The 23,037-nt window shown below is 46.2% G+C and overlaps 11 protein-coding genes across 11 annotated transcripts; 6 read left to right on the forward strand and 5 right to left on the reverse strand.

The window, feature by feature from the left end:
* Nucleotides 1–131: 131 nt before the first annotated feature.
* VTP01DRAFT_9224 (uncharacterized protein) lies at nucleotides 132–1,953 on the forward strand (the record flags this gene model as incomplete). The annotated part of the gene is made up of 4 exons (XM_069388433.1): nucleotides 132–626; nucleotides 694–1,145; nucleotides 1,201–1,455; nucleotides 1,875–1,953. The coding sequence occupies 4 exons, from the start codon at nucleotides 132–134 to the stop codon at nucleotides 1,951–1,953; spliced, it is 1,281 nt and encodes a 426-aa protein (XP_069240730.1).
* A 1,405-nt stretch (nucleotides 1,954–3,358) lies between these two features.
* On the forward strand, nucleotides 3,359–4,499 carry VTP01DRAFT_9225 (uncharacterized protein; the record flags this gene model as incomplete). Its single annotated transcript, XM_069388434.1, has 6 exons — nucleotides 3,359–3,416; nucleotides 3,487–3,594; nucleotides 3,651–3,832; nucleotides 3,904–3,969; nucleotides 4,037–4,114; nucleotides 4,203–4,499. 6 exons carry the CDS (start codon nucleotides 3,359–3,361, stop codon nucleotides 4,497–4,499), a joined length of 789 nt encoding a protein of 262 aa, XP_069240731.1.
* Nucleotides 4,500–4,579: 80 nt separating this feature from the next.
* Nucleotides 4,580–5,540, forward strand: VTP01DRAFT_9226 (uncharacterized protein; the record flags this gene model as incomplete). Its single annotated transcript, XM_069388435.1, has 6 exons — nucleotides 4,580–4,603; nucleotides 4,825–4,920; nucleotides 4,982–5,059; nucleotides 5,138–5,243; nucleotides 5,318–5,362; nucleotides 5,434–5,540. The coding sequence occupies 6 exons, from the start codon at nucleotides 4,580–4,582 to the stop codon at nucleotides 5,538–5,540; spliced, it is 456 nt and encodes a 151-aa protein (XP_069240732.1).
* Nucleotides 5,541–5,854: 314 nt separating this feature from the next.
* Nucleotides 5,855–7,196, reverse strand: VTP01DRAFT_9227 (uncharacterized protein; the record flags this gene model as incomplete). The annotated part of the gene is made up of 4 exons (XM_069388436.1): nucleotides 5,855–6,685; nucleotides 6,747–6,928; nucleotides 6,991–7,065; nucleotides 7,139–7,196. The coding sequence occupies 4 exons, from the start codon at nucleotides 7,194–7,196 to the stop codon at nucleotides 5,855–5,857; spliced, it is 1,146 nt and encodes a 381-aa protein (XP_069240733.1).
* A 354-nt stretch (nucleotides 7,197–7,550) lies between these two features.
* VTP01DRAFT_9228 (uncharacterized protein) lies at nucleotides 7,551–10,938 on the forward strand (the record flags this gene model as incomplete). The annotated part of the gene is made up of 3 exons (XM_069388437.1): nucleotides 7,551–7,854; nucleotides 7,921–8,008; nucleotides 8,091–10,938. The coding sequence occupies 3 exons, from the start codon at nucleotides 7,551–7,553 to the stop codon at nucleotides 10,936–10,938; spliced, it is 3,240 nt and encodes a 1,079-aa protein (XP_069240734.1).
* Nucleotides 10,939–11,292: 354 nt separating this feature from the next.
* Nucleotides 11,293–12,421, reverse strand: VTP01DRAFT_9229 (uncharacterized protein; the record flags this gene model as incomplete). The annotated part of the gene is made up of 3 exons (XM_069388438.1): nucleotides 11,293–12,051; nucleotides 12,109–12,302; nucleotides 12,367–12,421. The coding sequence occupies 3 exons, from the start codon at nucleotides 12,419–12,421 to the stop codon at nucleotides 11,293–11,295; spliced, it is 1,008 nt and encodes a 335-aa protein (XP_069240735.1).
* Nucleotides 12,422–12,883: 462 nt separating this feature from the next.
* Nucleotides 12,884–14,174, forward strand: VTP01DRAFT_9230 (uncharacterized protein; the record flags this gene model as incomplete). The annotated part of the gene is made up of 3 exons (XM_069388440.1): nucleotides 12,884–13,502; nucleotides 13,713–13,858; nucleotides 13,926–14,174. 3 exons carry the CDS (start codon nucleotides 12,884–12,886, stop codon nucleotides 14,172–14,174), a joined length of 1,014 nt encoding a protein of 337 aa, XP_069240736.1.
* Nucleotides 14,175–14,356: 182 nt separating this feature from the next.
* On the reverse strand, nucleotides 14,357–18,898 carry VTP01DRAFT_9231 (uncharacterized protein; the record flags this gene model as incomplete). Its single annotated transcript, XM_069388441.1, has 21 exons — nucleotides 14,357–14,457; nucleotides 14,517–14,559; nucleotides 14,627–14,881; nucleotides 14,958–15,073; nucleotides 15,132–15,211; nucleotides 15,270–15,655; nucleotides 15,715–15,940; nucleotides 16,024–16,285; nucleotides 16,355–16,470; nucleotides 16,570–16,611; nucleotides 16,680–16,700; nucleotides 16,761–16,798; nucleotides 16,864–16,961; nucleotides 17,009–17,033; nucleotides 17,099–17,161; nucleotides 17,261–17,462; nucleotides 17,531–17,828; nucleotides 17,884–18,175; nucleotides 18,240–18,532; nucleotides 18,605–18,626; nucleotides 18,695–18,898. The coding sequence occupies 21 exons, from the start codon at nucleotides 18,896–18,898 to the stop codon at nucleotides 14,357–14,359; spliced, it is 3,183 nt and encodes a 1,060-aa protein (XP_069240737.1).
* Nucleotides 18,899–19,061: 163 nt separating this feature from the next.
* VTP01DRAFT_9232 (uncharacterized protein) lies at nucleotides 19,062–19,785 on the reverse strand (the record flags this gene model as incomplete). Its single annotated transcript, XM_069388442.1, has 5 exons — nucleotides 19,062–19,162; nucleotides 19,223–19,354; nucleotides 19,424–19,484; nucleotides 19,541–19,623; nucleotides 19,692–19,785. 5 exons carry the CDS (start codon nucleotides 19,783–19,785, stop codon nucleotides 19,062–19,064), a joined length of 471 nt encoding a protein of 156 aa, XP_069240738.1.
* A 1,389-nt stretch (nucleotides 19,786–21,174) lies between these two features.
* Nucleotides 21,175–21,493, forward strand: VTP01DRAFT_9233 (uncharacterized protein; the record flags this gene model as incomplete). The annotated part of the gene is made up of 2 exons (XM_069388443.1): nucleotides 21,175–21,181; nucleotides 21,252–21,493. The coding sequence occupies 2 exons, from the start codon at nucleotides 21,175–21,177 to the stop codon at nucleotides 21,491–21,493; spliced, it is 249 nt and encodes an 82-aa protein (XP_069240739.1).
* A 219-nt stretch (nucleotides 21,494–21,712) lies between these two features.
* VTP01DRAFT_9234 (uncharacterized protein) lies at nucleotides 21,713–22,984 on the reverse strand (the record flags this gene model as incomplete). Its single annotated transcript, XM_069388444.1, has 4 exons — nucleotides 21,713–22,221; nucleotides 22,304–22,588; nucleotides 22,652–22,885; nucleotides 22,945–22,984. The coding sequence occupies 4 exons, from the start codon at nucleotides 22,982–22,984 to the stop codon at nucleotides 21,713–21,715; spliced, it is 1,068 nt and encodes a 355-aa protein (XP_069240740.1).
* Nucleotides 22,985–23,037: the final 53 nt, after the last annotated feature.

A 23,037-nucleotide genomic window follows, 5' to 3' on the forward strand; every position in this document is an offset into this window, starting at 1 on the left:
GGAGGAAGAATAAGGGAAGAATTGAAAGAAATGAACAGAACAAGAACCCGAATGCAAAACCATGTCTCAATTGTGGCTCAACGAACCATTCGAGGTCATCTTCCAAGGATTGCCCTTATCATGTACCCAACATGAAGGAACTTGTCGAACAACGCTTTGGCGGGAGTGTCGAACGTTTCACCCGAACAGTACCTCTTCTGGATGTTGTTCGTGACGAATGCAGTAAACAACTATTGCAAGGTATTCAAAACTTGTCACAATTCATGCGAAACGTCGTCATCAGAGTCATTATATTCGTGGATATCTATATCGTCCAGCATGCTCATAGCAGCATCCCCACTTACGTGTTCTTACAGCAGTTCTTTTACTCAATGGCTCAGCTTGTCCTTGGGCAAGAAATTACGAATGTTAATCCAAACTTGCCTGACGACTTACTGGATTCCTGGAATTCAGTCAAGACACAGTATCCTGCGCTCATTTACCCCGTGAACAACTTCAAATATTATGCTCAGACACTTGCATCCGCCTGCAACGTCATAACGGACGCTTACACCAATATCATCGTGGAGTACTTCCAATCCAGGGTTGAGAAATGTATTATTTTCAAGTTACAAAAGTTCGTACCAGTAAGCATCTTACGACCGTCATCAGTCATCCTTCACATCTTGCTTATTTAATGATATTTTTATGTAGGCAATGCAAAAGGATATGGCTGCAAATGATGACTTATATGAGATCCTTGCCGGTGGTAATCCCGTGATGCCACGATATCTTTTACCATGCTCCATTGAAATTGGCAATGCGATACAAGAGATTTGGATGGAATTGATGCCATACATGCCACGGCCGTGTACTACCGAAGAAATGGCTGCAAAACCTGCCAATTTCATACCCGCGTTACATTACATTCTACAGCAGTATCATGACGAGCATCAACAGACGCCACATATCCAAGAGAAATCAAATATGCGCGCTTTACCCCGTCTATTTTCCTTGGTCCCTCTGCCTTCTCGAAACTGGAGATTTATCGACATCAATTCAGAAACATTGGCTGGGCTGCTGAAAATGCCCGTTCCGCGGACACATAGTCAGCGTCTGACGGTTTTCCAAACTGTTTTCAATCTTGACGAATACCGCTTTTTCAAGTAAGTTATATTAAGCCAACAGTCGACGGTGATAGAGTTCTTACAAATGAGCTAGGGACGAAGGCTGCATGTTCACTAATCAGATCACAACAAATGGCTATCAGACTTCTTTTCACTGTGCGAGAGGCAACAAAGAAAGGGCAATCGAATTGGAACTGGACGATTTTAGCATTAATGAAATTTCATCATATTACCGTCCTTGTGCACTTGACCCTGGTCGGCGAGATGTCTTCAATGCGTCCTACGGGTCTGGGTCAGAAGTCCCGGTAGTAAGAAAATGCTCAACAGCAGAGTACTACGGTATGACGAGGTCAAAACGAAGAAACAGATGCTAAGCAAGGAGAAACGGCGACTTGGCATTGAATATATCGAATCAAACTTTCCCATAGGGAAGATCTCCAATGCAGAAATGTTTCTTTATTATGTCAGCTATTACCTTTGGCATCTAGAAACATTACTGGATTTTTACAATTATGAGCCGATTGCAGCTACACGATTCCGAAACTATCAAGGAATACAGCGCTCTAGAGCTGAAATGGCGAACATATTGATAAACGGTGACTGGAAATATATCAAGAGCAAAAGAAAAAGAAAGAAAAAGAAAAGAAATAAGAACAGACAAGACAGAAAGAAAAGAATCGAAAAGAGTTTAAAAAGAAGTCAATATTCGTAGGAAGGTAGCCATTAGTTGTAACTGATGGATGCCTGATTACTGATCACTTCTAATAGGCTACCATCCCAACCAATTTCAGCAGTCCGTTCCACGCTTGATATGGAGAGGGAACAGCCACCAGCTAAAGAAAAGTAATGGAGGAAGGCCAGGGTCAACTGTGATAATAATGGAAAAATGCCTCTTATTGTTTTTGGATCGGGAATGTTTGGCAAGGACGGCGTGCCCTTGAAAGGCCATCAGTCAGGCATGGTAGGCATTCTATGGAGGGAGCTCAGAAGAGGGAAGCCAACGGCGAGGTTGCTGTCGTTAAAATCGATGAATATTTGACATCCCAAGTACGATCAAATTGGCAAATATCATGGTTAAAGTTACTGAGAGAGAATAATTAATAGATATGTCATGCTTGCTTATCGCGAACTCTCGATAACATGATTACGGACGACGGTGTCAAGCACCATGGGATCCAAGTCTGCAAAAGCTGTGGGACCCTATGGAACCGAGACACCAATGCATCCAAAAACATATTCTACATTGCGATATGCATTTGGTCAGGTCATGGGCGGCCTGCACCTTTCGTCCGAGCGAATATCACCACTACGAATGTGGGACCCTGACGGGTTTAGATCTCTACGGTAGGTCCATTTAATTGCCTGCAGTTTACAATATATTGATAAATATTTCGTTTAGTTATCGGTAAGTCACGACCTACACATCCAATGTCGAAGTTTCACTCATTGAGAGATCATTTGCGTTATTTGGAGTGCCCGCATCGCCTCATAAGCAAGTTTGGACTAAATGGCAAGTGTGCACCAATTCTAATTCGAGGAGGATGTTTATTAGTTTCTTCCCCAAGGTCCAAATTTGATTCGAGTGCGATGCAAAATTGATGCTCCAAACGCAAATGGTTCCGTATATAGAAAGGCAGTTTCAAAATCACAATCCGCCACCGATAGGGTTATTTCGGGTCGTACGGTGCAACGATCCACTGCCGCTCCATGTCAACAGGCGATTTCGCTCAAACAGCACGTCTCAAGTCTTTTGGAGACGGCGACAAACTTGTACATTCATGAGGAATACAACTGCACAAAGTTGAGAAGTACGTTCGGGAACGCAGATCCTATGTGTATAAGTTAAGCCCTCTATTGCCCCGGCTGGCCGGCTTGATCTGCGAGTTTTCTTTACTCTTTCTCTGATGTTTGATTGTTCCTGATGGGGAACCTTTTGATCTGTCGGTGAACAAGTACAATGAATGATCTTTCATATGAAAGATGGTTATTGGTAACAGAGGCATGCTATTCATTACATCTTCTTCCCGTGCATTTTCTGGAGGTAAAAATCTGTTCGTCCCGCGGATGCAAACCGCTCTGCACTCTTTTTTTTTTGACAGGTACCCCAACATTGTCCTGGAAGAAAAATCAGCGAACCTAGAGTGTGCAATGTACCAATTACTAGATGGTTGACACAGTCAGCAGGTTGCGATTCCCGCGAAAGAATTGAAAAGAGTTACTGTTACCTGATCAGCCACATAGCACAATAAACTATGGAGGAGAGAAATATACGTGAGTTTGCAGATCGCGGCTTCACGATCCTGCGCAACGGTATATATATATATATAAAATACAGTTAAAGTCATTTGCTTGATGCTCAGTTTGTAATATGAAATGGCAGCATTGTCACTTGAGGAGCTGGATGCGCTCGTCGAGGAGGCAGACACGCTTGCAAACTACTTGATGGATGAAGGTTTCGATCTAGTGAACGATCTAGGCTGCATTGTTGGTATGGATTGTTGCAGAAAATGGAAAATGATTGTATATGTCTAAACTACAAGTCAGAACCGCTGACATGCGGATATCTCGATGCACCTGAAAACGACAGGTATAAAACCGACGAGGATGCTTATCGCGAACGACGGGACAGTATCTTGTTGCATGGCAACATACGTGTATCAGATATCCTCTTGAGCAAAGTGGCCGAATTCGCTGCACAGTTGCTAGATACTTCCAATGTTTATCTGGTAAGAACCAAAAAGCCATCGTCAGTTTCTTGATGTACATCAGAACATCTCACGTACCTTGTTTTTTGCAGCTCAATGAACAATATATCATTAAACCACCTAGAACGGCGAAAACGTCAAGGTTTGCATGGCACAGGGTAACAGAAGAATCAATGTAAAAGGAAAGCCAAGAGTGATTTTAGTGACAACAACAACGTTCTCAAGGATTCTGACTATCTTGAGCAAGAGTTACAGCAGAAACCGACAGTAGCCTGCTGGATAGCTCTGGATCCGGTGGACGAGGTAACCAATGGGATGGCTAGACCATCTCTGAGTGTGTATGATGCGCCAACGCAGATAGGTCTGTTAACGCAGAAAAAAAATAATACAGTCCAACGGCACAATTTTGATACAAGATGCTGCATCCAGTATCAATGTTCCTGCAAATAGCATTGTTTTCATGTCGAATCGGCTGGTTCACAAGAGTGCAGGAAACGCAAGTAACCGATTTCGCCGCGTTTTCATGCCACAGTATTCTGCAAAGCCGTTGACCCGAAACGCTGCGCCGGTTGGGCTGGCTGTGCCATGTACATGTCGCGCTGGCGCGATTGCACCTACTTACCCTAACGTGACCACTTGTGAGGGAGAAATGATTGGACGGCCGGAGTGCAGAACCAACACTGGCTGAGCGAAGCTAGAACCTTTTTTCCCTTCCACACTCGCTCACACACACCACACTTCTACTTCTTCCTGCAACCTCCCTTTGTCATGGCATTGAAACGCATCAACAAGGTACGAACAAATTCTTCAGTCTCCCTTGGTCAATAAAAAGAAAAAGTGAATGTGTGGGGCTGTCTTGCAAAGGAGTAGACGCAACCGAGATTACTGGGCGCTTTGTCCGTATACTCTACAAAGTGACACGTCGAAAATGACAGACGACCGTTGCATTCCTTTTTCTTTTCTTTCTCTCGAGATGCGCAATCGTTCCAAACCTCACACGCTTTGTTTGCTAGGAACTCAGAGATCTCGAACGCGACCCTCCGTCGTCCTGCTCTGCTGGACCTATTGGAGATGATCTGTTCCACTGGCAAGCAACGATTATGGGTCCTGTACGTTGGTTATCAAATTGGAATACCAGTTTTGCTGCTGTGTACTGATCACATTCAACAGGAGGATAGCCCATACCAAGGAGGCGTTTTTTTCTTGTCTATCCACTTTCCAACGGACTATCCTTTCAAACCGCCAAAGGTAAGAACATGGGAAAACGCTTATTGGTTTTTGATGTGGATGTGTTCTGATTATGCATGTATATTGCCTGCACCGTAGATCAACTTTACAACCAAAATCTACCATCCCAACATCAACAGCAACGGAAGCATTTGCCTGGATATCCTTAAAGATCAATGGTCCCCTGCATTGACAATCTCAAAGGGTATGTTCCGCTGCTGTGCTATTTGGATATTCACTGACAATGCAATTGACTCTTCTGTGATCAAATTTTGTTAGTTCTACTTTCCGTGTGCTCCTTGCTAACTGATCCGAACCCCGATGGTAAGTCATGGAAATTAAAGCGGCAACGAGAGAGAGAGAGCGCGTGTCTGACTACTTGCTGTCTGCTTTAGATCCGCTCGTGCCTGAACTTGCACACATTTACAAGACGGATCGCGCTCGCTACGAAGCTACTGCACGGGATTGGACTAGGAAATATGCCAGTAAGTTGCTAGTTTGAATCACTGCTTGATGGCTACTTACAAAAATGTATCCTAATCCCAGTGTAAATGATATCACGTTGGCCTTTGCTTGTTTCCCTTTTTTCTTCATTAATAAAGGTAATTAAAATCACGTTATATCTATAACAAAGTGCTAACTGTTGAATTTAGCAATACATTACACAACACAGTCTTGGTTTCCCGAAATCGATGAAATCTTCTGTTTTATTCATACAGGGGGAATCGAGATAGAGGGCGATAAGCAACTTTTAAGTTAGTCCAATCTAACATGGATGTTGAATTCTCGCTTGTGTGTGGATGTGTTTGGTATATATTAGATGCCATCCACGTCGCAGATGAGAGCGCCATCCTCGTAGAGACCAGTGATGAGCAATTTCCTATGATCGGGATCGATGGCAGCCGTTGAGGATCCACCGTACAGGGCCCCAGAATCTGCAAACACTGTCTCGACCGTCTGATTGGATGTATGCCAGATATCGACCTGCGAGGGAGGCTGCATGCGTCTAGGCGGCGCCGACATTGCAAATTTAGAGAAGGTTAATCCTTTGGGATGGCCAGCTACGATGACGTCGCCAGTTTCCGGCAAATAATGGAGGTTGTCAGGGAGCATATCCACGGAAACCTTGGTAACAAATTCCAGCTTGACGGTGCCTTCCGCGTCATGCTGCACGATTTTGTACCGATGCACGTCCAACTTGCCGGTTTCTGCCACAAACAGGGTCGACTCGTCTCCTGCTAGACCGTTAGGAATATTGAATCCGCCCATGACTGGATAGACTTTATCGGTGCGAGCATCGTAAAACATCACGTGCGAGATAGGCAGCATGCTAAACAGTTCCACAGACTTTGCGATACGGGACACAGAGTAGTGATCTCGCGTGAAAAAGAACGAAGGCGTGCCGTCCTGCGCCCTATACTTTTCGTTTTGTAGGATATGCACGCTGTTGGGATTGTAGATCTCTGGGTTCTCCAACGTGCGCACATGTGCGATATTGTTCTTGTCTGAAGCATCAAAGATCTCGATCGCTGCTTTGTTGTGATGCTTTATATTGATCACTACGAGACGGTGCACGCCATCAAACGCCAAGCCGAGCGGATGAAAATCGCCATGCATGTGATCCACCATTTGAACTTCAGCTGGTTCCTTTGGATTTCACGTTAGGACGCGGAATGGAAAGAAAAACTATATGCATTTAAATGTATACCTCGTTGTAATCGACTCGCCAGATGTGTCCTGCTTGGATGGACGGCGACGAACGAGTAGAAAAGTTTGCACCGAGGACAACGTTGACGAATTCCCTGGCAGGGTCGCAAGAAAAGTATGCAACGCCGGGTTCAGCGGGAGATAATGCAAAGTCTTCACAGTTTCGAAACTCGTCAGCAGAAGCTAAGGAGAAGCAAAACTGAATTGTAATGTCAATGAGGAGCCCATTCCAAAGAGGAACATACTTTTGATAGGTTTGCAGCGTTCAGTGTTGACGGGAGTTACTGTCGTCAGCAAACCTGACAGCTTAAGTAAAGGCCCTGTTGATATACGACGCGTTATACTTTGATAAACTATATGTAAATTGTCTCCAGCTTCACGATAATTGCGTACACGTATGCGCCCACATCAAGGCAACGACGCCCACCAACACCGAGAGCTTGCCGAGCATGGTTGCGCGTCCTCCGTAGATAAAAAAGGAAAGGGGCAAAGATAAAGGAGGAAAAAAAAGAGAGAGCGAGAAAAGCACACGTGCGAAATAAGCTCAAAAAGGAGAAAAGTAGCTAGTCAATTTTGCCTGCTTCCCGTATCGCGCACAGTCCATCAGGAGGGGGAGGGCAAAAGTGTTTCAGCCGACATATGCGAGGACGTGGGGAGCGGGCGGGCTTGAATCAGACAAAACCCCTTCCTAACAGGACTTTTTTTTCTTTGTTTTTTTTTTCCATCATCAAAACCTTTCTTTGTTTCTTTCTCTCTTCGAACCTACTGCCATCACCAATCGTGTCCTTCTCCTCCTTGTCCAATTATGCAGGATGAAGAACGCCAGCCTTTGCTGTCGGCGGAAACGCTAGGTGCTGCTGCTGCAAACAGATTTGGTGTCACTGCCGACGAATTGATGCGCCTTGTCGATCCCAAGAGTCCTGCCGTTCTGCAGCAGCTAGGGGGTATTGACAGCATTGCTAAAAAATTACGCGTGGATTTGTCGACTGGCATATCTGGATCATGCATTATTGAGCGGCAGCAGGCATTTGGCGACAATGTCTTGCCTCCTGCAGAGTCGACCACTTTTTGGCAGCTCTTGATAGCCGCGTATGATGATAAGACGCTCGGTAATTACAAGCGATACAGAAAAACTTGCATGCGATAAAGAGTTATAACAGTCGTGTGTTTTGCAGTAATGCTGACCATTGCCGCCATGGTGTCATTGGCGATCGGCGTGTGGCAAGACTACAGCGCAACAAACGGAGAACGGGGTTTAGGATGGTGAGAAAGGGCAACGCAATGGCATGTGCAGAAGAGCAGCTGGGACTCAACTTACTTTTTTTCCTTTTATCCATTGGGACAGGGTCGAAGGTGCTGCTATCCTCGTAGCCGTCCTAGCTGTGACATTTACGAACGCGATCAATGACTATCAAAAGGAGCGGCAGTTTCGAAAACTTAATGCGAAGAAGCAAGATAAACGAATCACTGTATTTCGAAACGAGCGGGAGCAGCGGATCAACTTGCAGGATCTGGTAGTCGGCGATATCGTTGTTTTGGAACCGGGCAGCCTAGTTCCTGCAGACTGCCTCTGTCTATCGAGTTACAAGCTCGCGTGCGACGAATCTTCGGCAACGGGTGAATCAGATTCGGTCCAAAAGAGCCCTGCAAACATCCCCGGCGCAGACTGTTTTCTGTTATCAGGATCAAAAGTCTTGGAAGGAGTTGGCAAAGGTCTCGTTGTGTGTGTTGGCACGCGATCGTTCTTTGGCAAGACAATGATGGCGTTGCGACAGAAACGAGGTGGACAAAAGAATCAAGAGAATACACCACTGCAGCTTAAATTGGATGTCCTGGCCGAACAGATTGCCAAAGTCGGATTCGGTGCCTCCGTGGCTATGTTGCTGACCTTGACCGCCAAGTATCTTGTTACCATTTATCGACAGCCAGAGCTACCAGCCGGCGAGGAAATTGCGTCAACGCTCGTGAACATTGTTATCCAAACGATCACCATTATAGTTGTTGCAGTACCCGAAGGACTTCCCATGGCAGTCACCATGGCGCTCGCGTTTGCTACGACGCAGATGCTAAAGGATAACAATTTGGTCCGTATATTAGCTGCTTGCGAGACCATGGGCAATGCTACAACTATTTGCACGGACAAGACGGGGACTCTGACGCAGAATCAAATGACAGTCGTCAAGGGCACTGTAGGCTCAAAGCAGTTCACTGCGGCCGAACAAGTCCCCGACTGGGCGCGGCGTGTGGATAGACGACAAGTCGTTGATCTTTACATTGAAGGTGTATCTATTAACTCAACTGCATACGAGGATACCGACATTGACGGCAAACTCGACTTCCTTGGCTCGAAAACCGAATGTGCGTTGCTTGTATTCGCAAAAGCATTGGGAGGGAACTACTTTGCATTGAGGCACAACGCAGATGTTGTCAAGATATACCCATTTGCATCTAGACACAAGTCCATGTCAACCATTATCAAACTCAAAGACGACACCGTTCCATCCAAAGTACCCCAGAGCAGTTACCGTATACACGCTAAAGGAGCATCAGAAATTATTCTAAGATCTTGCACGCATTACCTCGATGCCAGTGGAGAAGCGCAGCCGCTCAAAGATGAGGATAGGCGATTCTATGAAAGACTTATTGACCAAGATGCCAGCCAAGCACTGCGCACGATTGCGATTGCTTTTCGTGATATCAGCGAGGAAGAGTACCGCGCTATTTCCGATGAGCAGTTGCCGCTGCGAGACTTGACATTGATGGGTATTGTTGCCATCCAAGACCCGCTCAGACCCGGCGTTGTCGAATCAGTTGCAGCCTTTAGAAGAGCAGGAGTGTTTGTGCGCATGATAACGGGTGATAATATAAAGACTGCGAAAGCGATCGCACGCAACGCTGGTATCCTCACCAAGGGCGGTGTTGCTCTGAGTGCAGACCAGTTCCGTCAAATGTCCCCAGAGGAGCAGCGCCGAACGATACCGCGCATGCAAGTCCTAGCGCGGTCGTCGCCGACTGACAAGACAGCCGTGGTAGTGAGACTTCAAGAACTGGACCAGGTTGTTGGCATGACCGGGGACGGAACAAACGACGGACCTGCGCTTAAGCTTGCAGACGTTGGATTCAGTATGGGCATCACAGGCACCGAGGTTGCCAAGGAAGCATCTGATATTGTACTCATGGATGATAACTTCAACTCGATATTGAAAGCCTTGCTGTGGGGACGGACCGTGAACAATGGTGTGCGTAAATTCCTGACGTTCCAACTAACTGTAAACGTGGCAGCGGTCGTTGTGTCATTTGTGAGCGCTACCACGTCGGATCGTGCAGAAAGCGTCCTGACAGCCGTGCAGCTGCTGTGGGTCAACTTGATTATGGATACTCTTGCAGCACTCGCGTTGGCAACCGAACCGCCTACGGATGATTTGCTAAAACGGAGACCAGCGTCGAAATATGCACATTTAATCAACTATCGCATGGTTAAGATGATACTTGGACAAGCCATCTTCCAGGTCGCTGTCAACCTTGCAGTTGTCTACGCGGGACCGAGGCTGTTCCACCTGGATATGTCTGACGCACACGAACGCACAGTTCTAAAGACAATGACGTTCAACATCTTTGTATTCCTGCAAGTATTCAATGAGATCAACTGCCGACGCATAGACGATACATTCAATATTTTCAAGAACTTGTGGCACGACTGGATCTTCCTTGCTGTACAAGCATCCACCGTTACATGCCAATTCCTTATTATCACCTTTGGCGGCATTGCATTCGGAACGACGCCGCTTACGTTTACGCAGTGGGTCATCACTGTAGCCATCGGCGCCTTGTCACTTCCCGTCGGATTGATCATCCGGCTCTTGCCTGATATCTTTGGTATCGAACGACGGTTCAACGAAGATGCGCTCCCGCTCGCAAGCTACTCGAGACTGCACTGGGAGGGGGCTATCGGCCAAGTACGCAATCAACTACGTATATACTCCATTTTACGCAAGACATATAATATCCATCAAGATCCTTCTCCTCCAGAACAACATCAATACCACAGCTACGTGCATCATCATCCTCAGTGGTTCCAGCATCCCAACAGAAACGTATCGGAACCGACAAGTCCTCCAACAGAGAGCATTATTACAAACTTAGACCAGAGCTCAGTGGTCAGCGACCCTGCAAAAAGCGGTATGGCACGGTAATGGCGATAGTAGTAGCGGTTACAAAAAGAAAGAAAAAAAGCATGGATGTTTTCCCTTCCTCTGTCATGTTTTTTATTATCCAAAATTATAAGCTAGCAAAATCAAAAGCAAACAAGTAGAAGGGAGAAGGAAAAAAAGTGTAATGTTAAAAACAAGCAGCAGAAAAAAACGGAAGGAAAAAAAGGAAAAGAAATCCAAGAACATACACACTTTCTGTGCAATAGTGCAAAGAGGAATAGCAAGCAGAACATAATGCAAAAAAAGAAGAACTTAAGGCTTTGGTTTGGTTTTGATTGGTGAGTAGTAGTGGGTTAAAATGTGTGGGTGAAAGAATAAGACGGCCAGTCAGTCCTTTTAGATGAGGAGCCAGGCAGCGACGCCAGCAAAGCCAGCAACGACGGAACCAGCGAGGCGGATGTTGACAACGCCGGCAGAGGTAGAGCCGTTAGAGGAGTGAGCGCCGGATGCGGAAGCCTTGCTGCTGCCGGAAGCGGATGAGCGAGCAGAGGCAACGCTGGAGGTAGCCTGGGCCATCTTGGAAGAGGCAAAGCCGCCAAAGGAAGCAGAGGCAGATTTGGCTGCTGAGGATGCACCGCCAGCAGAAGCAGAGGCAGCACCCATTCGCAAGAGACCCTCGGGATCGTTAGAGAGAGCGTGGGTGCCCTTCTTGCCGCCCTTCTTCTTGTCCCACTTTTCACCATCATCATCATCGTCGTCGTGGTGGTGGTGGCCACCCTTCTTCTTGTCCTCCTTCTTGTCGTGCCAGTCGTGGTCGTCGTCTTCGTCTTCGTCATCATCATCCCATTTCTTGCCGCCCTTCTTCTTCTTTTTACCGTCCCATTCATCCTCGTCGTCGTCGTCCCATTTCTTGCCGCCCTTCTTCTTCTTCTTGCCGTCCCATTCATCCTCTTCGTCGTCTTCCCATTTCTTGCCGCCTTTCTTCTTCTTGCCTTCCCATTCGCCGTCATATTTGCCGTCGTCCCATTTCTTGCCACCCTTCTTTTCTTCGTCCCAGCTGCTTACTTCCCAGCCGTCTTTCTTCTTTTCTCCGGTCCATTCCTTGCCAATGTAGATCTTCTTTTCACCCCATGGGTCGTGAGGAAGCTTGACGCCCTGTTGTAAAATATAAATTAATCCCAGTTATCAGCTTTTTTCCTTTTTTTTGCATACCTCAGTGGGGAAGACGGGCTCAGTGCGAGTGGCGCTGACGGTCGTAACAACAACGACGGGAGGAAGCTTCTCAACTTGAACATTATCCAAAGAGACATAGGGCAGTTCACCAAGGATAACATTCTCGTGCTTCCACTCCTTCTGCTTGCCCTTCTTTTCGTAGACGGGATCTTTCTCTTCCTTCCAGCCAGCAGCTATTTGTTTTTTCCAGTGAGTGAGAGGAACCTGCAGCGATGATCAATTATTATTGTTGCTTACCAGCTGTAGCAGCGGATGCCAAAGTGGCGGTGATTGCAAAGAGGATATACTTCATGATCGCGGATGTTTTTCTCTTCTTAAGGGAATGTGTGGGAGGATATATATCTCGCGAAAGAGAAGGGAGAGTATGTGAGGTATTCCAGAGAATGAGGCGAACCACAGGTAACGGCACACTGGACATGTATTTATACCAGAATATATTCCCGATAATCTTTCCACAACAGCCAAGATCGAAAGAACACAAGCATTCTTATCACATCCGCCTTTCGGTTGTTTTTTTGACACACACACACACACGCGCGCGCGCGCGCACTCTCTCTCTCTCACTCTCTCTCTCATGCATCCGTTCCTCCCTCTTGGAGCGAGAGCTAGCCTTTACTTTTCCTTGATTGCTTTCCTTCAATAAACCACCCCCTTCTATGCTGTACTACTTTTAGTGTAATTTTCCGCATGAATCCAATTAAACAAATAAATCGAAGAGCGAGCAAGCGCCGGCGGCCATTGAACGTTTTCACCCATGGGGATGCAATCACCTACCTTTCAAGAACAGGATGAATTGTTAAGGAAAGCAAAGGAGCTCATGGCCAAGAAGGACGAGATCGAGAGTCAGTTGCGTGAGCTCGATGAAGGATTACGGCTTCAGGGAGTGGGTATGGATCAGCCGCTCGTGGATGCCTCTGGATTCCCTCGATCCGACATTGACGTTGCTGCTGCTCGTACCAGCCGAAATCTCGTGCACCGGCTTCGAAATGATCACAAGGATATCATGAAACAAATTGAGCAAGCTTTACATGCGCTTCATTCAAGTAGTAAACGCCAGCAGGAGACGTCATCGTCGGCTACCACCAGTAGTAGTAGTAGCAGTAGTCGTCGGGAAGAAGAAGATAAGCACCACCACCAGCAGCTAGAAAACCCGTTTGCTGTCGTCAACGCGGTCGCGCCAGACTCGCCCGCGTACACGAGTGGATTGCGCCGAGGCGACAAGGTGCTCAGGTTTGGTACCGTTCATGCAGGCAACCACGACCGGCTCCAGGCCCTCAACCAACTCGTCGCCCGCAGCCAAGGAGTACCCATCAACGTCCTCGTCTTGCGCGAAGAACGCCAAAGAGTGAACGTCACACTGACCCCGCGAACAGGTTGGGGTGGAAAGGGAAGTTTAGGTTGTCACTTGTTACCTTTATGAACGAATAAAGTGCATTGACGTGTTGTATAACCATATTTCTTGTCCCGCGTCCGCGCCATTTCGCATTTCCTTCTTCCCCATCCTCCCTTGGACCTATACATATATATATATATTATGAAAGTACTCTTATCCTTTCTCGCCCTTGCCGGCCTTGCTCTGATAGCCTCAGCAGCCGGCGACGAAGACGTGTTTGAATGGCGACCCGAGATCCATCATCAGTTCCGGCCTGCAGAATCTATGCCTCCCGCCTGGTTCTCCAAAGCCTTTACGTTGTTCGCGCTCTCTCCTTGGATCCTACTTGCAATTGGCGTAAGCTGATCCGTTAAGTTTGGAAAGAAGGAACGGGCATTAGCTAACCATATTTACATTGCAACAGTGGACAGGACTGGGTATCACGCCTCTTAAAGTCATCAACGAGCTCACGTCAGGTCCCGCCATGCGACCGGTTTCTATCATTGCATTCTTGGCATCGCTTGCAGCCATCGAATATATCCTGTACCTCTACTGGACACGTCTCAACATTTTCGAAACCCTCGGATACCTCGCTGTTCTCGCCGTCATCACATTCATCACCGGACAACGCGCGCTTTCTCAAGTGCAGGCTCGAAGATTGCAAAAGAAATGATAATAAAGCCATGATATAGATATAGTCTGTATTGAAAGCGAACAACAAAAAGGATGCAAAAACTGTAAAAAAAAAGAAGAATGAAAACAAGAACGTGGTGGCAAGTTGGAGTGTGCGCCGGTATATATATGAAGATAGATAAAGATTGAGAAAGAGCGAACAAAAATGGATAGCCTTCTTGCTTAACGATCATTGCGGACACTGACAGGACGATCGCTGTAGACTGTCATTGTGAATGCCCCTTCAATGTCCTTTTCGTGTGTTGCAACAACAATGATGTAGCCTGCAAGGATGTGAGTTAAATGTAACTATTTTGCTGCTGTGTGTTGATCGATCCTTTACCAGTTTGGTTTTGACTTAGGACGACATCGTTCGTCGCGACACCCTATTAAGATACAATGTTGGATATGTTGCAAACATTTAAAAAAATCCAGAAATGTTGTTACACATACCTGAATGACATTTGTGTATGGCCCAGAGGTTGCAACCTCTTTTCCAAACAGTTCAGTGGGATGTTTCTCGTAAATATTGACATTGATGGAAGGCACGGGATCGATCTTGTTCGCTTGCAGGCGAACTTTGACAGTCGTCAGTTCGCGTATCTCTAAAAGGTATCGTGGATTGTTGCCATAGTGGCCGTAACTTGGGCAACCCATGGCGCTGTAGCCCCGGATCCATTCGCCGTGGATAACTTTGCGGAACATACCCTGATATAGTCGAGAACAAAATATAATTTTTAATTACCCGTTCTTTGCTGCACGCGCTTCTGCTCAAACAACTCACCGCTCCCTCCGGTGGTATAGATTCAACGTCGACCTCAATGTTGCTAGCGACAGTGAGTATAAACTGCCCCAGGAGATCGACTTCAAACGTTGAAGCAACAACGGTGTAGCTGCCAGCTGAAAGCCATGTCAGTCGTTCTGTAAAGAATAAGGCGCAAAAAAAAGGCAAGCTTACGTTTGATATCCTCCAATTCACAGTAACAGAAACCTGGTCGATAAGGTCCAGACTGTGCAACTATATCTCGAACAGAGACTCTAGAAGCAAACGAGTTATTAGACGGAATTCCTAACCAATAAAAAAATTGGTGCTTACGTCGTGACACGCTTACCACCTTCCATCAGGGAAAGATGCACTGCTAAAGATTTGGGTGCCTCAAGCATCAGTAACAAGCCAGCCTCAGTCTTGGTGCCTGTCGGCGAAGACGCGGGTATTGTGATTTTCCATTGGGGGTTATGCATGTAGGACGCGTTGGAAGCGTTGCCGCCAGCTGTGTGCTCTGTCCATTGACCAAGCAGCTTCTTTTCTATACAGTAGCGCATTGGGACTTCAGATAACTTGAAAGGTGCCTGGGACCAAGCCCGCAGTGAAAAGTAGAGATTTTGTGCTTTTTCATGTTGGGAGGCGACGATAGTGTAGCTACTTGGACCAGGCGGTGCATTGAAGCGTACCAGAATGTGAGGGCTGTTAACGTACGTTCCCTACCGTCGGATGTGAGCAAATAGTTTGACAAGTTAGAGCCGAATCCGCATCAACCAACCTCTTTGAAAGTATCCTCTGGATAATACACACGCTTCCCATCCGTATTGTTGTAAATGTGAAGCGTGATGTAATCCGTGTTTTCCTCCGTCACCATGACATGCTTGGAGAGCAGTAGCCACACTGCAGCGGGCTTCTTGTCAGGGACATTCACATGTAAACTGAACTGCGGATTGTAGCCCAAATTGTAAATGTCTCGCTTAGGGCCTATATTTTCCGGCCAGGATCTAGGCAATAAAATATGTTTGTGTGAGCAACCTTGCCCTTCAGCACGCACCGACACCCACAAGCAAATATAACAAGAACATACGAATGCAGGACCCAGCGGTGCGAAAATGTTTCGGGGTTCCAGTTCAAATGGATCGATGCGAAATGTTTGCAAACGGACTCGTAATCGATCCAAAATATGCCATCGTCTTTTTTGCCGGCTACGGACGGGTCGTAATTGAGAGCTCCCATCAGTTCTGGTGTCCAGCTTTCCGTGTCAAGATGACTGTACGGCCCACGCCATCTCTTGTGGCTCCAAGGATTCTTGACTTGCATAAACCGTTTACCAAGAACACACTTGATGTCTAAATGCATCGCAGATTTCGTCAGTATATTATGCTAGTCGATCAACATATTTGCATGTGTATATATACCTATAACAGCGTACGCGTGCGTCGGCACTAAACCCAAACTATCCGCTTCGTCGTCGGCCAAGTCGCCTGTAGCTATTGTCACGAGCACATCTCCGTACTTTGCGCCATCCTGAATTCTGTCCCAGACATTATTTGCAACGAAATGGGTACTGGATTGACAGAATGAACTTAGCACAGGTGTACTTGCCAAATACGACTACAAAAAAGGGACTTACTCTTGAATGAAAATATGTTCAGGTATCCAGCCGGTCAATGAGCTGTGGTTTATATATATTTAGCCTATAACTGCACTGCAAATTGCTGATTGTGCGACCGTGGTACTTACTACAAGTCAATGCCAGAATTTCTACGAGAGCATACATGTTAACAAAATCACTGAGGAACCTTTTGTTTACACAGAACTTACGAGCCAGGAAAATCATATCCACCCATGAGTTTCATGTACTAGACAGCAGATATTTAGATAAAGTCGTCGTCTTGTTTACTTTCACAAATTGACGTTGGCTTACCGCTTTCTCGATGATACTAGCCCAGAGCTCTTCCTTGTTTGTGGAGAATGTACACATAAGGGTACCTTCCCGTGACACCGGCAGCAAATCGTCAACAACTATGTTGTTACACACATCCGTTAGGCTTTGCGTAGATAGTGTTTACATATTTCAAGTTTTCTCGTACCGATCTATCATATTGTCAAGTAAGCAATAAGGAAGGTACAAGGAACCGATCATTTAAGAGAAATCATACCTTTCGTTGAATACCATTGTGCAGTAACTTGATAACATATTTGCCATTGGGATTGTAGCAAGGCTGTCCATATTTATCTTGGGGGTATATACATGAGGTTATAAGCTGGGAATGCCTGGTGAGTATGCCGACATCACTGTGAGCTTTTCAATAAATGCCTACCTGCTTTTTAAATTTGCGCTCGTAAGCAGCTGCAACGCACAAGGAAGCAACAAAGGAACAGTCGGTAACAATATCCTGCACTAGACTTGTACTGGAGATCAAGTGAATCAATTTAGGGTTCTTCATAATCTCGGAAGGTCGTTTCCATCCTCCAAAGTTTGCAATCTGTTTTGGTGATAGTCGCAGCGAGCCTTCCGGGTCACTGAATTAATTAAGGTCCAACCTTTGGTGTTAGCAACAACATTGGCCACATTGCAAAAAGTAACTTACACGAACCGCTTTTCGAAAGAAAAGTACTCTTTCAAATCTGTATCATCGATCCACGGCAGAAACAGTTTATTGTTTACATTCGACGTATGTTTCAAGACTTCTAATTCCCGGGTCAATAGTCGCTGACTTGCGAGGCTATCTCCCTGTGCCGTTTTTCCGTTCACGGATAATCCTTCCAATTGACTGGCAACTGAAGCAACGGATTTTGCGGATCGAGTCGACGACGTGGAAGATGCCCGGTTGCGTCCCATTGCCGGTCGTGAAAGCTCTCGACTGTGCGTCCTTTCGTGTTTCACAGCTAAGTTTCCAAGTGAGTCATTAAACCCAACTATTCTGAATGTGTGTACGCAAACCTAGCAATGTCATCTGATTTTTCTGCTGCTTGTCCAAAGCCTTCATTTCTTCCGCCTTATCGAGCGCTTCAAGACATTTATTCCTTGCGTATGCACGTTTCGACGGGTTACTAGAAAGAGCTATTGACCGGGGAACTTGTACGATCAGCGCTCCGTCTTTGCAATCAAAAATTGATTCAATGTAGCTACCTTCGTAAACCATCTTGTAGCAACTCGCGGCATCCTTGTAATACTCGAGAGCCTGTTCAATGTAGCCTTTTGCGTCGTTCCGGTCTCCTTGTATCATGGAGAACTATGGCATACTGATTGAGCAACAAAAGATCCGGTATACCATTGCACACGTCGGTATATCTTACATGTGCTTTAGCAAGATACAGTCGTATCTCGGCTGCTTCTTCGTCATCATCCTCTTCCTCTTCATCGCTATCCGTGTACTCTTCTCCGTATTTGTACTCCTGGCGTGTATCTCTGATGTTTTGATCGACTCTCCACTGATTATTATACAACAAATGCTGCTCTGCATCCGGATGTGCCGATTCAGGTTCGACCGCCCCTGTGCTGTATCGTTCCAACTGTCCTTTGCGATGCGCATATTCGTTCAACTTTTGCAACAACTGATCCCGCTGCACTCTGTGGTCGGTACTGCCTACTGCATTTGCAGCATATAAATGTTATCTCCACGCTGCGCTTTCAAGATGAGAAACAATCCCTTCATTTTTACCTTGTAAAAGTTGGTTGAAAAGCTTGAATATTTGTTTTGAGTAGGTTTCTTGTTCCTCGAGAACCAAAAGTCGGTGCTGCATTTACTTACCTCAATGACACGCTTGTATTCATTCTTCGCCTTTTCGAATTCGCCGAGACGATCGTGTTTCACGGCCCTGCAAGCAGCTGCGTATGCCTGCTCGTATAAACAGTTCGCGTTCGAAGAATCGTTGACATTCAGTGTTTTGATAGACGGTGGTGGTTCGGCCGACGATGGTTCGGGACAGGCAAGAGATTGTCGTTTACTTGTCATTAACGCATATAGCGTTGCTCTTCTTTTATTATGGTTTACAGAAAAGAAAAGAAAAAAGTTTCGGGAAACTCTTGCAGCAGAAAGGGAAAGAAAAAGATGAGAAGAGAAGAGGAGCTGTAATGTGTGTGAGAGAGGAGTGAGTTGAGACTCAGTCTTTCTTTTTTTAATGTTCTTCGGCATTTTCAACATAGACAGCGTATTGGGTCTCGTCCATGAGACCTTCCAATTCCTCAGGGTTGGAGAGCTTGATCTTGGCCAACCAGCCTAGATAAACGGGGTTAGAAGTTTTGGAACGCGAGGAGAAACACTGTTAACGCAACTCACCAATTTCCTCAGGGCTTTCGTTAATCAAGGAAGGTGTTCCTGACAACTCCTCGTTAACATCTACAACTTCACCGGTGACGGGAGAGTAGATATCGCTGGCGGCCTTGACGGACTCGACAGCGCCAATTTGATCTGCAGATTATTATTACTCGCATTAAAATACAACCAAACATTCTTTTTTTTCCACGGAATGTAACTTGCCTTGCTTGTTCACCTTTTGGCCAACGGCAGGCGATTCAACAAAGACAACGTCGCCCAAAGACTAGAGAACACATGTCAGTAACGATCCCCTTGAGAGAAATGTTTTTGGGTACTTACTCTTTGTGCATAATCAGTGATACCGATAGTACCGACGCCGTCCTCAACAGAGATCCATTCGTGATCGTCAGTGAAGCGCTTGGCTTTGTAGAGGATCGATTGAGTGAGTGAGAAGCAAAGGAAAAGGAAAAATAAAGTGAATACAACTTACTGGCGTAGGTGCGGAAGGTAGAGATGTAAGCGGACTTGCGAAGAGCAGGCGCGTATGGACGGACGACGCGGGCAGCGAGTTGTCGAAGAGTCATTTCAGAAATGAGGAAAGGGGTGAGAGCAAGAAGGGGAAGAAAGAAGAGAAAAAGATAGCAGCGGCGGCCCCCAGGCGAAAACGTAGATTTTTTTATATTTTTTTCGTGCTTGTCACCGTGTCAAGACAAAACTGTAGCTTATGGATAAGCTGTTGCCATAAGAATCATTTCCAGTAAGCCCATTCGCCTCCATCATTCACACTCCGATGCCACCGTGTAAATCCTGGGCTATGTAAATCTGTAAACTATCCATAAAGGCAGACACCCAGAACTCCTGGGGCATCGAACGCGGTCTATGATTACTGCGGCAGTATTCCTATGTATGCTCTCTGCGCTTTCTGTAGTTCAAGTTGCGAATATAACGCCAATAATAATGTAAAGTACGTAGGGCTGGGTAATCTTGTCAACAATAAATGTGTATCACGTGCAGCAGGTAAAAGCAATGGAATATCGAGCGATGCGCTGTCACGACCTTGCTGATCTCCACATTTATAGACAACTAAATAGAAAGATGATAATGTTTTTGCTTGGTATACAAAGCCTATCGTTCATTCATAAAGTCCAAAACTGGGTTGTCGGCCTGTAAAAGATGCTGGGTTAGGCAAATAACGTCTTGTTCTATATCATATGATGAGTTAACAAGCCTGGTGCTCAAATTCGATCTACTAATATGATGCCGTCATCCACTCATCACAGAACATCAATTACATTTTGGATACCACGTATTTTCAATGCTCGTACAATGGGGGATATCGTCCTGTCTTTGCCACCCTTAATAGCGTAAGACAGCGATTGCTGTACTCCAGATACAGATGTATGTGTTGTGTTACTCGATCTATGCCGCCTCAGTCAAAGACAATATATTCACAGTGCATGTATAGCGTTATCCAAAAAAAAATGCTACATACCACTCTCGCTATCTATCAGATGGTAACATCTTTGTCAGTATATTGTAATCGTCCCTCGCTGTTGCTGCAGGTGTGTTATTGCAATCGAGACTATGCTTTAGATCGGCTTCCTCTCTTACGTACGTGCTCTAGCAACTACAACGCCACTTCCTTTTGAGATCAAATGCATTGTTATATACAGTTCATTTAAAGCCAAGTGTTGCTATCACACCATCGCCGTTTGACCGTGATTTGCGGACGGGTTCGCGGGGTAGCCAACTAGAAGGTTTTTGGGATGCATACGGACGGGCGCTTGCATGTTTTGGCTGCTGCTGCTGCAGTCAGTGCGGGACGACATGAAACAGTAAACTGACGCCTAACGTGATTGGGTATGGCAGCGTGGTGTAACGCTCAGGACTTGCGGCGGCATTACAAATAAAGCCCTGGGCGAGCCATCGTTTCTCGCGCTCTTCTTTCTTATATTTGATACACGCTTGTCACCATGCCCTGTAGGTATCGATGAGGTGTGGATTTTGGGCTAACAGTGTGTGTGATCTAACTCTCTTTCCTTAACTATAGCTTCTCACTACATTGTCACTTTCAAGAAGGATACTCCCGACGACGTCATCGAGAAGCACATTGCGCAAACCGAGGCTAGCGGCGCCAAGGTCAAGCACCGTTACAACTCTGCTATCAAGGGCTACTCCGTTGAAGTCCCCGACGATGCTGTTAGCACCTTGTCTTTTAAGCACGAGGATGTCGAATACGTTGAAGCAGACGGCGAAGTTACTACTCAGGGCAAGGCACTCTTGGCACAGTAATAGTAGCTAGATATACCCAAAGCTCGGCATTCACAAGTAAACCCTGAAAAGTTGTTCTTTGTCTACGTTGTGTATATTGAACGAAGCGAGAACAGTGTTTTTATTACCGATTCTACAAGGGAGAAAGAGGGAATGTGATGAACGTGTGGGTGGTCGTGCATATGATAAGTGTTATGTGGATGGGTGTTATTTGGAGGATCATCACGATCTATCAACAATTTACAACTGGATCGCGCGGCCTTCGTCGCTGCTCTTCTTGGCGAGCTCGATCAATCGGATGCAGTTCAAGCCATCCTGGGGCTTAACAGCGAGGTGGTTAGGATCGTTCTTGAGGATAGCTTCACCGACGTTGTTGTAGAATGCAAGGTAGTTGCCCTTCTCGGTTTCGACAGTGCCGACGACGTGCACGCCATTTATATCGGAGTTGATGGTTCCCCATCGTTCTTCCTTTTCCACGCCGTAGCCTGCACTGCTCGGAACGAGTCCGGCCTTGAGCTGGTCCTCCTGCACGTCGAGGTAGTGCTTGACGTAGGAACCTTCCATACCGCGCAGCGAGAATCTCAAGACGGGTGTCTGACGCGCAAGCATGCTCGATCTCAAGATAACGTTGAAGTCATTTTCATACTTGAAAATGATGGTGAAGTCGTCGACAACGCTCGATTCTTTCAGACGTCGCTGGTTGCCGATGGTTGCATACAAGCTCTTTGGTAATCCAAATAAGCTGACAGCTAAATGTTTGAATCATCGATGATGTGTTAGAGTATGCTCTCTCTCTCTCTCTTCTTTTTTTCTCTTCTCCTTGTTTTATACCTTGATCGATCAAGTGAGCACCCAGATCGTAGAGCATACCGGAACCAGGCTGATCATCCTTCTCTCTCCATCCAGGCTTGACAAAGTTGCGGAAACGGTCAAAGTGGGACTCGTATTCAACCAATCGACCAAGATGGCCGCCGGATACAAGCTTCTTGACGGTCAAAAAGTCACCATCCCATCGGCGGTTCTGGTAAACGCTGCAGATCTTGCCAGTCTGTTGCGAGATCTTGCATAACTCTTCGGCTTCGGCAGAAGTGACGACAAAGGGCTTCTCAACAACGACTATGTATTACGTGGATAATATTTAGTCTACTTATCATGATTACATGGCCTTGAAATACGTACCATGTTTGCCCTTTTCCATGGCTTCCTTGGCCAAGGGAAAGTGGGAATCGTTGGGCGTGGTAATAACGACAAGGTCAATGTCTTGCATGGCAAACAGCTCGTCGGTGCTCTTGGCCACGTTCACCCAAGGATAAACTTTCCTGCTATTGTCGCTGTGGCGCTCAACAACGGCCTGGAGGTGGAGGTACGGCGAAGATACGATCAAAGGACAATGGAAAGTGCGCGAAGCGAAGCCTGCATCGTCGTTAGCAAACACTAATTCGACGCAAATGAGCAACTACTACTATTCGTACCAAAGCCGACAACGCCAACGTTAACTTTTTGATCAGACATATCGTTTGTATGAGTTGCAGGAAAGAATTACAAAGAAATGCGGGATCGACACA

Source organism: Rhizomucor pusillus (assembly GCF_041956525.1).
Source record: "Rhizomucor pusillus strain CBS 183.67 unplaced genomic scaffold VTP01scaffold_6, whole genome shotgun sequence".
Classification (NCBI taxonomy): domain Eukaryota; kingdom Fungi; phylum Mucoromycota; class Mucoromycetes; order Mucorales; family Lichtheimiaceae; genus Rhizomucor; species Rhizomucor pusillus.